The sequence below is a fragment of the Notamacropus eugenii genome, chromosome 5, assembly GCF_028372415.1.
Source record: "Notamacropus eugenii isolate mMacEug1 chromosome 5, mMacEug1.pri_v2, whole genome shotgun sequence".
Taxonomy (NCBI): domain Eukaryota; kingdom Metazoa; phylum Chordata; class Mammalia; order Diprotodontia; family Macropodidae; genus Notamacropus; species Notamacropus eugenii.
In genome coordinates, this window is record NC_092876.1 from 359677556 (window position 1) to 359693043 (window position 15488).

Here is a 15488-nt window from a genome sequence, read left to right on the forward strand (position 1 = left end):
TATATTGACCAGAATCCTGAAAAAAAAAAAGGTGTGTGATTTTCAGTGAAATAACCAAAACACTAGCAAAAGCAAGAAAAATGAATAGTCTTGGACAATTGTGTTCTTAATTCCTCACATGTTAACTATAATATGTACCTGACTTGGTAAGTAAGAGTCAGCACGTGAAAAGACCTAAATTGCTATTTCGGCAACATAATTTCAGGCTTTTAAAATTGCTTTGATTTTAGAAGCAGGCAATTTCACACTCAGTTTCTCCAGATGATGGTATCACTATGGCTGCTGCTACTTATAATCTTGCCCCATCAACATCAGGACTCCCCAAAATGCAAGAATTATTTAACTATCAGTCAGCAAACATTTATGAAGTACCTATTGTGTATCAGACACTGTGCTAAGTGCATAAAATATAAAGGCCAAAAAAGACCCCAAAACAATCCTCTCTCAAGGTGCTCATGAGCTCATGGAAGAGACCCAGGTCCGGTACTACAACTTTAGCCAGAGCTGAACCTGCCCCGAGGTTTCTTGTAGAACATCTAGCTGCTTCCACTTGCTTTGCCAACAAGTCAGCAGGTATTCGTCATAGATCAAGAAATAGAAGAGACCTTTGAGTTTACTCATTTATTCTAACCCTTTCCTTTTACAGATAAGGGAATAGTCTTAGATTAAATGATTTATTGGAGTATGGCACAGTACACCAATTACACTGACTTGGAGTCCAAAAGATGCAGTTGCCAGTCCTGCCTCCAATTCTTATTAACTCAGTGACTCTGAGCAAATCACTTAGAATCTCAAGGCCTTAGTTCTACTGTAAAATGAGGGAGTTGGACTGTATGGCTTCTAAACCTAGGCTCTGGCTCTAAATTGATGACACTGTGACTAGGGTTACAAAGTAGTAAGAGGCAGAGTGAAGATTTGAACCCAAGTCTTCTCACTCTAAATCCAGAACACTCTCCACTATGCCTAAATGCCTGTGAGTCAACTACCACACTTGACGCTGAGTAGGGATTGCCTCCATCTTGTAACTACAGCATCTAACCCACTGCTTTCCACGTGGGAAACACTTAATGGATTGTTTTTAGTTGATAGAAAATGAAAACAAGACATGACCAGCTACTAAGAGCAGAGACTGTGTAAAACTGAGTATCATTGTGCAGATAATAGCTAAACAATCCACAAATGCTTATTGAATGCCCACAGTACCCATAACTGTGCTTCTCAACTTATGCAAATTGTTCACATTATCTTATAAATGCACAGGATGCCTTCTAGATCAATTGCCATTGCATGGATACTATTGAAATATGAAGACTGCCCATCTGTTATCTCTCAGTCTCACTATGAGACTAGCCCACCTTCTTTTTCTGCCATACATCTTAATGATGATTTACTTTATACCACTTCTCTGTAAATCCTCATTGTTACATGTTACAGCCTCCCTATGCCTACCATGCACCTCTCCATTATCCTTTGATCTACAACTTCAGTTTTTTGGAGACTTGTATTCCATGACTGATATCTGTAAACATCACTAGAAGATTACTAATGTTTTTGAAAAGTGGACCTTTGTTTCTGGAAGAAACTTGGGGTCACTGAAAACACTGTACAATTTCCCATAGGCAATCTGGCCCAGAAACGTCAAACACAGGACCCATGGGCCACATTGTGGCCAGCAGTACCCCCAAATATGGCCTCAAACAGATCAAAATATAATTGAAAAATATTTAACAAAATAAATAAAAGTATAATAAAACATAGTATATAAGTATAATAAAACATAGTATAAGTATAATAAAACATAGATAGTTAGTCAGTATGAGGCTCACAGGGATTCCTATGTATGGTTTAATTAATAAAATATTTGAGTATGACATCTGACCCATTCTATTCCTATTCAATTCTAGTACCATCTCATTGTCCCTTCACAGTGCCTGATGTATATGTAAGTTTATATATATATATGTCTCTGTGTAGGTATATATCTAAATATATACATATATATGCATATGTGTACACACACTGATAAATGAGCCTTATGAGCTATTCAGCTAATTACATTTCATTGTCTGGATAATAGATATTTTTGATCCAATAGGTTTTCTCTGTGTAAATTATTAGACCAGACTCTTTTTGAGATATTATGAATATCATTTAGAAGACTTTGTGGAGTTATGAGACTTGATGTAATCAGTACAATGTCATTTGTAAACAAGAGCATTTGGTAGACTTTACCATTTATAAGGGAATTCCTCTTCTATTTGGACTCTCCAGTGATTATTCTCCTAATGGTGGAAAATATGTTTAGTGATCATATATATATATATATATATATATACACACACACACACATATATATACACACATATATACATATATGTATATATATACACACATATATGTATATATACACATATACACACATATATATGTATATATACATATATATGTATATGTATATACACACACATATATATGTATATGTATACACACACACACACACACACACACACACACATATATATATATATATATATATATATACATATATATATATATATCTCCTGGTTTTATACCTCATTTGATAATAGTAATAGCTAACATTTATATACCACTGAAGGTTTAGAAAAGTACTTTACCCATATTATCTCAGTTGATCCTTATGAGGCAAGTGTTTTTTTATTATCCTCATTTTATGGAGGGGAAAACTGAGTTAGAGCTTAAATGACTTGGTCAACAAGACAGGATTCAAATGCAGTTCTTCCTTACTCCAATTTCAAGTCTCTATCCAGTATATCACCTAACTGTACTTCAGTTAATAGCTTCATATTAATAATCTGAGGAATATCAAAGATATATTCTTTGTTGTTACTTTCTCATGGTATGTTGTATGACTTAGATATACTGAATAGAATTCCTCCTCCTTTTTCTACAGTCAGCACACAAGCACAATGAGCTCTCATTATACCTTTCATTCACTTGTATGACTATGAAGATATGAATTGCTACAGACTGTTTGTGAAAGCCTGTCCTCTGCTCATACTTTCACTGAGGATGTCTATGATAGATGTGTAGATTATTCTTAGAAAGATTTTGTAGAGATATGAAAGTAGACATATAGGTCATTGTTATTGATATTCTTTTGGTAGTTTTTTTTTTAAGTCTATTTTTTTCAAGCCTTTCGTATCCTTCCTTCTTTTATGTTCTTTGAAAATCAATACCTCAGTGCCTTCAAAATTATTCCACCTCCACTTCCTTCTCTGTGTAGAGTCTTGCTAGTCTTTCTATCTTTGTTTTCTTTTGTACTATTTCTACTTCCTCCTATGGCACATCCAGGACCATGATATTAGAATCCAAATATGGTACCTCTGCTGTTGAGGGAGAAAAAATTGGTTGTGAAGCCCCCTCTACAGCTAGATTATTTACAGATCATGCCTCTTTCTCTTCTACCCATCTTCCTTCCCATTTCATCTCTACATGTTCTTATGTGGATCTGGCTTAGTTGGGTCTCTCACCAACCTTTCTATAAACTTGTTTTCCCTCTGATGTTTTTTGCTGTTTTTCTAGGCAGTACTCTACAGATTAGTAGATAGTAAGGGCTATAATAGCAGCTTCCCATACACAAGGGAAAAATAGAATAGTTGGGCAGGGAGGGAGGCATCACGGAAGCATGTAGACATGGATTGGCCTGGAAGAGTAGTTATGATTTAGATCAATTATGGGAAATAAAGAGACTTTTTCCAGTCAGAAGAAGAACATGACAAAAATCAAGAGTTGAGAAGAAATATGATATTAATCTCTTTACTTTCTAGCCCTTACTTGTAACCCCTGATATTCTTTGGGGAAAACTGTGTTCCCTGCTCTTGATTTGTCCACAGGGCCCCAGTTTCTCAAGGAATGCATGTTCTCAAGGAACTTATCAATTATAAGACTGTAAAGTTAGAGCCACAAGGAACCTCAGAGGACATCTAGTGAAATCTTGTCATTTTTACAAATAGGAAACTGGAGTTCTGAGAGGTTAAATGATTTTTCCAAGGTTACTACATAGTAATTTGCAAAATTGGGATTTAAACTCTGGTGTTTTGACTCCAAATTCTTGTGAATAGAATCTTGTTCTGTAGGTTTTAGATTTACTTAAGAGCAGTCAAAATAACTAGGAATTATTCATGCTTATGGTTTTGTATTTTCTCTGTCCCCCAGTTTGTTTATGAATTATTTATCCTCTTAAATGTATACCTTACAAAATTAAGCAAGCAGTATTCTACTGATCCGTTGACTTCCTTGGAGAACTGGCAAATTCAGCCCTGTTTATTGTTAACATAATTTTAATTAAGGAGTCATGAACTGCTTGTTGAAATTTAACCATAATCTCATTAGTGAGTGTGAAGTTTATCTTCTGGATAACATTAAGTGAAGTCCCAGGAAAGACAGAACAAAAACTGCATGGAGAAGGAAAAACAACTGAATCTTGAATGTGAGACTGAAGAAAAAAAAATCTATCTCAAGGAATACTTTATGTATTATCATGTTGCTTGTTCTTTGAAAGCTGTTTAGACCCACAAAGTCATAACTTGATTCTATCAGAGGGCAGCAAAGGATTAAGTTGAATGTTAACATCATGTTATCAGAAAGAAGATATCTGAAGCCTACAGATGGGTCATCTGGAATATTTCAAAGGCTTTTATGATTCTTTAAGTATAAAGAAAAGAAAATAACTTCCCAAGTGCAGTACACAAAGCAAAGTTTTGTGTGAGAAGCCTATCAGATACTGATAGAAACTTCCCTACAGAAGACAGATATTGGGGCCAAGGATTAGATACAGACATGCAAAAAGTAATAATAATAACAATTCCATGAGACCGTGTTAACAGCACTAACCACAAAAGCTCTCTGCAGGGAGTTCTGTCACTCTCTTTAATCTTGAATACTTCAGTCCTAGTCCATTTTCTTCATCAGGGAGTCTTCCAAAGCAAAACATTCTGATTAGGATCCTCATGGATTATAACACAGTGGTTATAATTGAGAGTATTTAATAATTCCTTTAAAGCTTAAAAATTCATAGTTTCACATAATGTACTTGGATGTAATCCATGCTGCTTAAAAATTGGATTAAAAAACTTTAGCTGAAAGTTCATAGTACAAAGGAAACACATGTATTTTAAATGGCAGTCAGTTCTTTCCATTGCCTTGATGTCAGTTGTTTTGAAAACAGCTCCACTGACAACACAGATAGTTAGTGGTTTAACCACAGCTTTGTCCAGCTAATCCACTTCCTGCCAGAGTATCATCTTTAGACGCTGCTATTAAAATACACATTTCTTATCTTGGAGAATAAAGAGAATACCAGGCTAGTTTATTAGGCTTGCCTAGGACTGGAGAAATAGGATAATAGAAGACCAGTTTGTGAGAAGTAGGGGAAAGAAAAGCCCAGAGCTAAACTACCCAACAGCAAGATGGAGAAGGGTACTGTCTGGGCCCCAGGCAACTTGCAGGATTGAAAAACAGTAAGAGTTTTCACTTTATCTATACCTGTCTCTACCAGTCTTTCTTATTTATCTCAGTGAGACAGAGCATTATGGTAAACAGAGCACCCACATTTGGAGTCCCAAAGACCTAAATTCATATCCAACCATAGACATTTAACCTTTCTGAGACTCAGTTTCCTTCTCTGTAAAATGAAAAGATTGAACTAGATGATCTCTAAGGTCCTATCCAACTCTAAATCAATGGTCCTATAGAAATGTCTCTACTTTCATTCTCTCTCCCTCCTCCCTTTAGTTTTGTAAACTAGAGACAGGTGACATACAGCACCTTGAGACTGCTGAGAAAGTCTTCCTACCTTCCTCTACTTACCCTCTTTCTGAATCAGTCCATTCAAAGAATGCCACCATGTTCTTAAATCAAAGAAATAAATGTTACTCAAAGTGGTCAGTGTAGCTTGCATAAATTAAAGACGGATATGCCCGCTCTACATTATTTGTCTGTCATTATAGTTGTCTCTCTTAGACCTTCTATTTCTCCACATCTTCATGTGCATCCTTCCTTCCATCTCGTTTTTCCCTATTCCATCTCTTTTGGTATATTACTTTAGATGAAGGAATGAATGAATGACAAAACTTTTTGTTAAGTGTTTACTCTGTGCAAAGCACTCTGCTACATGCTAGGGATACAAATTAAAAAAAAACAAAACAGTCCCTACTTCAAAAGAGCTCATATCCTAATAAGGGGAGATAGCATATTTGTCTACTAAATTATTTCCATCACAGTATTTCAAAAGATGCATAATCTTTTGATCTATCTCACTGAGATAGATCCAGCATAGGAAATCTTTCTAAGAATTTTTTCAACCCACTCTGCATCTTAGTGGAATGTTTTCATGAGCTGCTATGGTTACTGTGGCCAAAATTATTCATTTCCTTCTGTCCAGCTTTCTTGGTGCTGAGCCTTTCCACATTTAGATGTGTTGGTTCTCAGGTGGTAGAAGCACAGTCAGGCTGGGATGACCTTCCTGATGTCAGAATGAACTCCATGCCAAGAGGAGACATCAGAAGACTTTCTCTTCTTTCACTTCTGGATTCCTTGCATTCTTGATCCTTACCTCTTTATTTGCTTGAACTTACTCTCTCAAAAGTTACCCAGGATCTTTTAATTGACTAATCTAATGACCTTTCCTCAGTTCTCATCTTTCCTAAACTCTCTCCAAGATTCAACATGGGTGACCATCCATTGCTCCCAGATACTCTCTGGGTACTATTCCCTCTTAGGTCCCTTCCTATCTGTCTGACAACTTTTCAGTCCCTTTTGCTTGATCTCCAGTCACTATTTTGCCTCCTATTTGAGTGTGTACCCTAAGGCTCTCTTCTATTTCTACACCTCTTGGTAATTCATCCAATTCCTTGGGTCCAGTTACATCTGTGTACATGACTCCCAGATCTATATATTCCACACTTTCCTGGATAGTTTGAATTAGACACTCCATAGAAATTTCAAACTCAGAATATATAAAATAGAATTCACTGTCTTTTCCACAAACAACCTATCCCTCATACTAATTTCCCCCTCAAGGTCAAGGTTACCATTCACCAAGTCATCAAGGTTTTCAAGCTCAGCTTTTTCACTTTGACTTTTCTCTCTCTCTTATCACAATCCAATCATTTGCTAAGTCTCAACAGCATTTTTTTCATCTGTCCATTTATTTCTACTCACAGCACCATAGCTCAGGCCTTCATTTCTTCTTGTCTGGACCATTGCAATAACCTCTAATTTGAGTTATCCTTCTTGGTTTTGCAATTAAAGCCCTTTGCAACTTCCCTAACGTCTCTTTCCAAGGTTATTGGACAGCCTAGGTGCATTAAACCTGATCCACTCAAACTAACAACCAAAGGATTGAGGAAGCACCCATATAGAGCTGCGCTGATCTTTGAAAGTTACTAAGGCTTTTGATGGGTCGTGATAGAAAGCAAGAGCATTCCAGGAATGATCTATGTGACCCTGTGCAAGACACATGACCTCGGTCTGCCTCAGTTTCCTCAGTCATAAAATGAAGATCAGTAACATCTACCTGAAAAAAATAATTGAGGATAAAATAGTAATAGTAAAGTTCTTTGCAAACCTTAAAGTGCCAAATGATAGTTTACCATAAAGATTAAGATAACAAGGAACAGATTGTTCAAAGGCATATAGATAGAGCGTGGAATGCTGTGTATAGAGTGGAACACAAATGTCTTTTATATTAATAATTTTTTCTTAAATAGGACAGAGAGGAAGAGGTAGGGAGTGCAAGTAATAAGGGTTCCAAAGTCTTCACCATTTTACTTAAGGCCTCAGGATTTCCAAGGGGCAAGGATTAAATCTCAGGAACTCATATCTCTGTTGGATTCTAAAATTTTGGAGCTATAGATAACTATACCAGAATTCTGTTGCAGAATTTTAGAATCCAATAGAGATATGAGTTCCTGAGATTTAATCCTTGCCCCTTGGAAATCCTAAGGCCTGGACTAGAGAGGATTTCCAGAGATAACCATGTATTTTGGTGTCCTATTGAATTCTCAGGAAGGTGCTGAGAAACTTGGTATATGGGATATAAGTAGGAGCCCATGCTGAGCAGTGCTGAGTGGTAAAATACAAACAGAAAACCTCCTCCAAATAGAGGAAAAAAAGGATTCATCTCATCCTTTATTTCCCACTCACTGGAAGAGTGAGATGTGATTCACTGTATGTTTAATTTAGTTTTGGTAACATCCCACAAAGTGTGATGCTGATTTTTCTCTTCTGCATATATTGCAGAAAATATTTAAGTATCATTTAAATCAGTGTCAGAAATAAATTTTAAAAAAATTACAAGACTCATCCTCAGGACATACGTAAGCCAATCTCATTTGTGCGACAATCTTCTTTGACGTTATTTTCTTGGAATGAGTTCAGTTTTTGTGCTTGCAGCCTACCAGGGTTTTAGACATTCAACTCAGACTCTGCTGCTCTGGGTCTGATGCCCACAATCTAATGTGCTCTTTGTTTGGGGATACCTTTAAACAAGAATTTCAGAGCTTTTTTTTTCAATTTTTAAGTTTGCAGATGAAAGCAATGCTGTCATGACCGTGAAACATGAAAAGAAGGAATCTCTGGTGAACAAAGGTAAAAAGGAGAACACAGTAGATAGAAATGTGACCAGTAGCAAAACTGATACCCTAGAGCTTAATTGACTTCACCCTGAGATTAAAAAACAAAACAAAACCATAGGCTTCATTCTTATGTTAATCACTTGGATTTTTAATATGAAATTTATTGCTCTACTAATAATAGTAGGCTAACAGCTATATAATCATCACCAACACTGTTTGTAGATGGAGAATGATGCTGACTTGTATCTTGTGATTCAAATTGCCAGAAAGGGTCCCATAGGCTTAAAATGATTTGTCCTGCACTGTAACCAGGGTGTCTGAAATTGTCCCCATTTTTTACCTTTGACTTAGGGTATTGTTTGCTAATGCATATATCATAACAGGAAAAAATAAAGTTAATTCCAGCAGAATTGAATCTCCTTGAGGGTCAGGGGTGGTTTTTCATTGAGTCTTTTTGTAGCCAGTGCTTAGCACAGCTTCTTACATGACCTGTGATTTTATTGATTTAGTTTAGTTAACTCTCAGTGAAGAAATTCCTTGATAGTTTTATAGTCTTGGAAGCATGGAGCCCTGAGAGGCTAAGTGACTTACCCAGAGTCTCACATCCAATATATTTCAAGAAGTTGGGCTTGAATCCAGATTTTTTTTTTGTCTCCAAGGATAGCTTTCTTTTCACTTAACTATGCCATTGCTGTCCCAACACTGCATGTAGTAGATACATAATAAATGTTTGTTGGCTTGGATAGGATTTAGTATTAGGTTGGATTAATAGATTTTGAGTTGTAAGGGACTTGAGAGATCATTTTGTTCGGTTCCCTCCCCCTGATTTTTTTTTGCTTTATTTTCTTTTTATTAAGTTTTACTAAACTTAATTTTAAGAAATTTACAAGCATTTCTCTCCCACTCACCTCCTCCTTGCCTAAGAGAAAACAAATAAACAAAAACACTCTTGTAACAAATGTGCATAATCAGACAAAAAAAAAAATCACACTGATCACATGTGAAATTTATGTTTCATGCTGCATGTTAAGACCCATAACTGATCTCTCAGGAGGTGGGTAGCATGTTTTATCATCTGCACTCTGGAATTTTGGTTGGAATCCTGCATTGATCAGAGACTTTAAGTCTTTCACAGTTGTCCATTTTCACAATTTAGCCTCTTTATTTGTACATATAAGGAATTGAGACCAAAGGAAGTTAATTGATATTCCCAGGATCAGATAACTAGTAAGCATGTGAAGTAGGATTTGAACTCTAATCATTCTGACTGGAGGCCCAGCATTTTGTCCATTATGTCACCTCTGTCTCATAGTAGACACTTCATAACTACTTATTGTATTCAGTTAATTATTGTATTTATTGTAATTATTATATTCACTTAATTCATTAGCATGAATTATTTTAGAATAAGAAGTCATAGCTGATAGAGAACAGATGGATTAGATAATATTCTAACAGTAAACATTTATTAGACACTTAGTATGTAGCAGGCATTGTGCTAAGTTCTGGGAATACAAAAAAAAAGGCAAAAGACTGTCCCTGCCCTCAAGGAGCTTACAGTCTAATGTGGACTCTGAGGATCAGAGGAGTGAAGTGACTTAAGCAACATCACACACTCAATAGAATTAGGATATGACCTAAAACTGAGGTCTTTCAGTGCTTTTTAAGTAGCTAGCTAAAATGTTTAGAAAGCAGGGCCCTGTTTAAAGGATACCGAAGTTTTAATTGAGGGTATTGGAGAGCATTGGAAAGGTGGAAAAGTGGATAGTAACCAGAGAGGGCATCTCCATTAGAGACTGGGGATGAAGGGAAAATCATCAAGACCTTGGATTCCTGGCAGTTTGGGACATGGTGGCGTAAGGACATCCAAAACAAATTGCTTTTGTATCATTTGATCTTCGTCCCTAACTCACATCTGTTAACCAAAGATTGCAATTCTTACTTGTGGCTAAAAGTTTCTTCCTGTTGTATTCTCTAATTATTGTGGGAAAAGTAGCTGTTAGACAGCCTAGATGGTAGAGAGTAACCAGGAAGTTACCTGAGTTCTCCCCAGTTTCCTTCAGAAATAACATTAAATCAAGCCTCTAAAAGAATTCTAGAGCAGGAGAATCCACAAAAATAGTGAACAGTTATCCAGCCCAAGATAACTTAGAAGGACTTCAGGAAAGGTCTGTCTCACTTGAGTAAAGGGGAAGCAGAGCTCTGTGCAGGCAGTGTCCAGGCAAGCCATCCAGGGGTTATTAGCCACAGCACAGATCATCACACAAGGCCCTGCAGTACTGGCTCAGTAGGCCAGTGGTACAGCAGGCCAGCCATGAGGCTTCCTCCAGCACAGAAGGCAAACTGCCAGTCACAGAACTCAGAGGACAACAGGTGCAATTAGGCTACTCTAGCACAGTGGGCAGGGCCCCAGTACAAGAAGCTTGAGACAGTGCCCCCTGTGCCCCAGAAGCAGAACTCAACTTTAAAAAAATAAAGATTCCTGACCAAAGAAAGCTGCTCTGATAACAGAGAAGATCCAAACATAAACTCAGAAGAGGATGGCAATGTCAAAATGTCTACATGTGAAGCCTCAAATGAGAATATGAATTCATCTCAAGCCCAAAAAATCCTCTTGGAACAGCTCAGAAAGGATTTTAAAAATCAAGTAAAGAAGTAGAAAAAAAATTGAGAAAAGAAATGAGAGTTATGCAAGAGAATAATGAAAAAAGTGGCAAGAGCTTGGAAAAAGAACCAGAAAAATTGGCCAAAAAAATACCAACTCCTCAAAAAATAGAATTGGCTAAATGGGAAAAAAAATCCACCGAAAAAACAACTTTAAAAGTACAATTAGCCTGATGGAAAAGAAGGTACAAATGCTAACTGAAGAAAATAATTCCGTAAAAATTAGAATTGGTCAAGTAGAACCTACTGATCCTATGAGACATCAAGAATCAGTCAAGCAATTAAAAGAATAAAACAATAGAAAAAAATGTAAAATGCCTTCTTGGAAAAACCAGCTGACTGGAACAGGAGAGATAATTTAAGAATTATTGGACTACTTCAAGACTATGATCAAAAAAAGAACCTAGATGGCATCTTTCAAGGTATTATTGAGAGAAACTGACCTGACATCCTAGACTCAGTGGGTAAAATAGTCATTGAAAGAACTCACTGATGACCTCCTGAAAGAAATCCCAAAATGAAAACTTCAAGGAATATTATAGCCAAATTCCAGAATTGCAGGTCAAGGAGAAAATGCTGCAAGTAGTCAGAATTCAAATATAAGGGAGTCACAATAAGGATTAAACAGAATTTAGCAGCTTTTTTGGAAAGCAGAGGAGACTGGATTATAACCAAGAATTAATTACCCAGCAAAAATTGAGCATAATTTTTTTAGGGGAAAAGATGGACACCCAGTGAAATTGAGGACTTTAAAACTTTACTGATGAAAAAACCAGAGCTGAACAGAAAATCTGATCAAAAGCAAGACTCAAGAGAAGCAAAGGTAAATAGGAAAGAAGAAAAAGCACACATGGTATTCAATAAGGTTAGACTGTTTACATACATGGGAAGATAATACTGATAACTTAACCACTATATCTCTATTAAGGCAGTTACAAGGAGTAAGCTTAGAAGTTGACTTTAACTTAGAGGATGTGGGTATAAGTTCACTATAATGTAGTGAAGAAAAATATTTATTAAGGGGTGAAAAAAGGATTGTACTGGGAGAAAGAGGAGGCAAAATAGAGTAAATTATATCACATGAAGAGGCATGAAAGACCTGTTACAATAGAGGGGAAGAATGGAGGGGGTGAACATTGTTTAAACCTTACTCTCATTGGACTTCTCAAAGAGGGAATAATGTAGACTCTCAGTTGGGTAAGGAAATTCCTCTTACCCTATAGTGAAGTAAGAGGGGAAGGGGAAAAGAAAGAGGAAGAAGGTGATAGAAGGGAGGGCAGATTGAAGGAGGCAGTGATTAGAGGCAAAATACTGGTGGTGAGGGACAGGGTGAAAGGAGAGAGAAGAAAAGTATAATGGAGAAAATAGGATTGTGGGAAATATTCAGTAATCATAACTGTGTATGTTAGTTGGATGAACCCTCCCATAAAAGGGAAGCAGATAGCAGAGTGGATTAAGAACCATAATCCTCCAATATGTTGTTTACAAGGAACATATTTGAAGTAGAGGGATACACACAGAGTAAGGGTAAAAGGCTGGAGCAGAATATATTATGCTTCAGTTGAAGTTAAAAAAGCAGGGGTAGCGATCTTGATATCAAACAAAACAAAAGCAAAAGTAGATCTAATTAAAAGAGGCAAGGAAGGAAACTATATCTTGCTAAAACATACCATAGATACTGAAGTAATATCAATACTAAATCAAAATGCATCAAATGGTATAGCATCCAAATTCTTACAGGAGAAATTAAGTGAGTTATCGGAAGAAATAGACAACAAAACTATACTAGTGGAGGACCTCAACCTCCCCCTCTCAGAAATAGATAAATCTAACAACAAAATAAACAAGAAAGAAGTTAAGGAACTGAGTAGAAATTTAGAAAAGTTAGATATAGTAGATCTCTGGAGAAAATTAAATGGACAGGGAAAAGAATATACCCTTTTAAAGCAATACAAGCCTACAGAGCCATAGTGCTGACCTCATTGTTGTATACCTATGAAACCTGGACAGTATACCAGCACCATGCCAGGAAACTGAATCACTTCCATTTGAATTGTCTTAGGAAGAGTCTGAAGATCACCTGGCAGGATGAAGTACCAGGTACTAGGACCTTACTCAAACTAAATTGCAAAGCATTTATACTCCACCTCAGATAGCACAACTCTAATGGGCTGGCCATGTTCTTCAAATGCAAAATGTACGCTTGCCAAAAAAGACTTTCATGAAGGACTCACACAGGGAAAGTGTTCAACATGTTGGTCAGAAGAAGTAATAGAAGGACATTCTCAAGGTCTCTCTTAAGAACTTTGGAATTGATTGTGTGACATGGGAGATACTGGCACAGGACCACTTAGGATGGTGTGCCCACATCAGAGGTGCTGTGCTCTATGAGGAAAACAAAATTGAAATAGCTGAAAGGAAACACAGAATGCCCAAGTTTAGAATATCCACCCCAAATGTTCACATGAACTATTTGTGCCCGAACTGTAGTGGAACATTTTGAGCTCATATTGGTCTGATCAGCCACAGTTAGACATATTGAAACTTGACTCTAGCATAGTGATGTCATTTTGTTCCTCTTTGAGAACGAAGGACAGCGACCAATTGACATGGCAACTATAAAGAAAATGACTACTAGGGCATAAAAATCTCACATTCAAATGCAGAAAGGCAAAAATATTAAATGCATCCTTTTCAGATCATGATACAATAAAAATTGTACATAAAAAAGTACCATGGAAATAATAGGAAAATTAAATAAAACAACAAACCAGAAAAACAATAATTTCATCAAAGAGAATGACAATAATGAGACAGTATACCAAAATTTATGGAATAAAGGCAAAGCAGTACCTAGGGGAAAGTTTATATCTCTAAATGCTTATATGAATAAAACAGAGAAAAAACAAGTCATTGAATTAGGAATGCAATTTTTAAAACCAGGAAAAAAAATTAAAAATTCTCAGTTAAATACGAAATTAGAAATTCTGAAAAATCAAAGGAGAGGTTAATAAAATTGAAAGTAAGAAACTATTGAAAACTCTTTTGTGAGGAAAAAAAAAATAAAATACATGAAACTTTGGTTAGTTTAACTTAGAAAAAAAGAACAAAACTAAATTACAAGTCTCAAAAATGAAAAGGGTGAATTCACCATCAATGAAGAGAAAATTAAGCGATAATTAGGTACTATTTTGCCCAACTCTGTGCCTATAAATCTGACACTCTAAGTGAAATGGGCAAATATTCACAAAAATATTAATTGTCCTGTTTAACAGAAGAGCAAATAAAATATTTCACCCCAGGTTTGAAAAAGAAATTGAACAAGCTATCAGTGAGCTCCCCGAGTTAAAAATCTTCAGGGCTAGATGGATTTACAAGTGAATTCTACCAGACACTTAGAGAACAATTGATTCCAGTACTGTATAAACAATTTGGGAAAATAGGAAAGAAGGAGTCCTACCAAATTCTTTTTATTACACAGATATAGTACTGATACCTAAACCAGGAAGAGCCAAAACAGAGAAAGAAAATTATAGACCAATTTCCCCAGTGAATATTGATGCAAAAATTTTTTAATAAAATATTAGCAGAGATTGTAGGAATTTATCATGAGGATAATACTCTGTGATCAGGTGAGATTTATACCAGGAATGTAGGACTGGTTCAATATTAGGAAAACTATCAGCATAATTGACCATATGAATAACAAAACCAATAGAAATCATATAATTATCTCAATAGATGCAGATAAAGCTTTTGACAAAATGTAGCACCTTTTCCTATTAAAAACACTAGACAGTGTAAGAATAAATGGAGCTTTTCTTAAAACAAGTAGTATTAGAAACCATTAGCAAGCATTCATTATCTGTAATGGGGATAAGCTAGAAGTCTTCCCAGTAAGATCAGGGATGAAACAGGGCTGCCTCTTATTACCACCATCAATTAATGTTGTACTGGAAATGTTAGCTTTAGCAATAAGAGAACACAGAAAATAGAAGGAATTAGTATAGACAATGAGGAAACTGTCACTCTTTGCAGAAGATATGGTATACTTAGAGAATCCTAGAGAATCAACTAAGAACTACTTGAAATAATAAGCAACTTTAGCAAAGTTGCATGAATAAAATAAGCTTACATAAATCATCAGAATTTCTATATATTGTCAACAAAGTGCAGCAGCAAGAGATAGAGAAATTCCATTTAAAG

The 15488-nt window shown here is 36.0% G+C and overlaps 1 protein-coding gene across 1 annotated transcript in view; it reads left to right on the forward strand.

Moving 5' to 3' along the window:
- Positions 1-15488, forward strand: part of MORC1 (MORC family CW-type zinc finger 1) — a 190469-nt gene that overhangs the window by 146137 nt on the left and 28844 nt on the right. The window contains exon 21 of the mRNA XM_072614049.1: positions 8565-8631. Within this exon, the coding sequence (XP_072470150.1) occupies positions 8565-8631 (67 nt within the window). The remainder of the gene's footprint in view (positions 1-8564; positions 8632-15488) is intronic.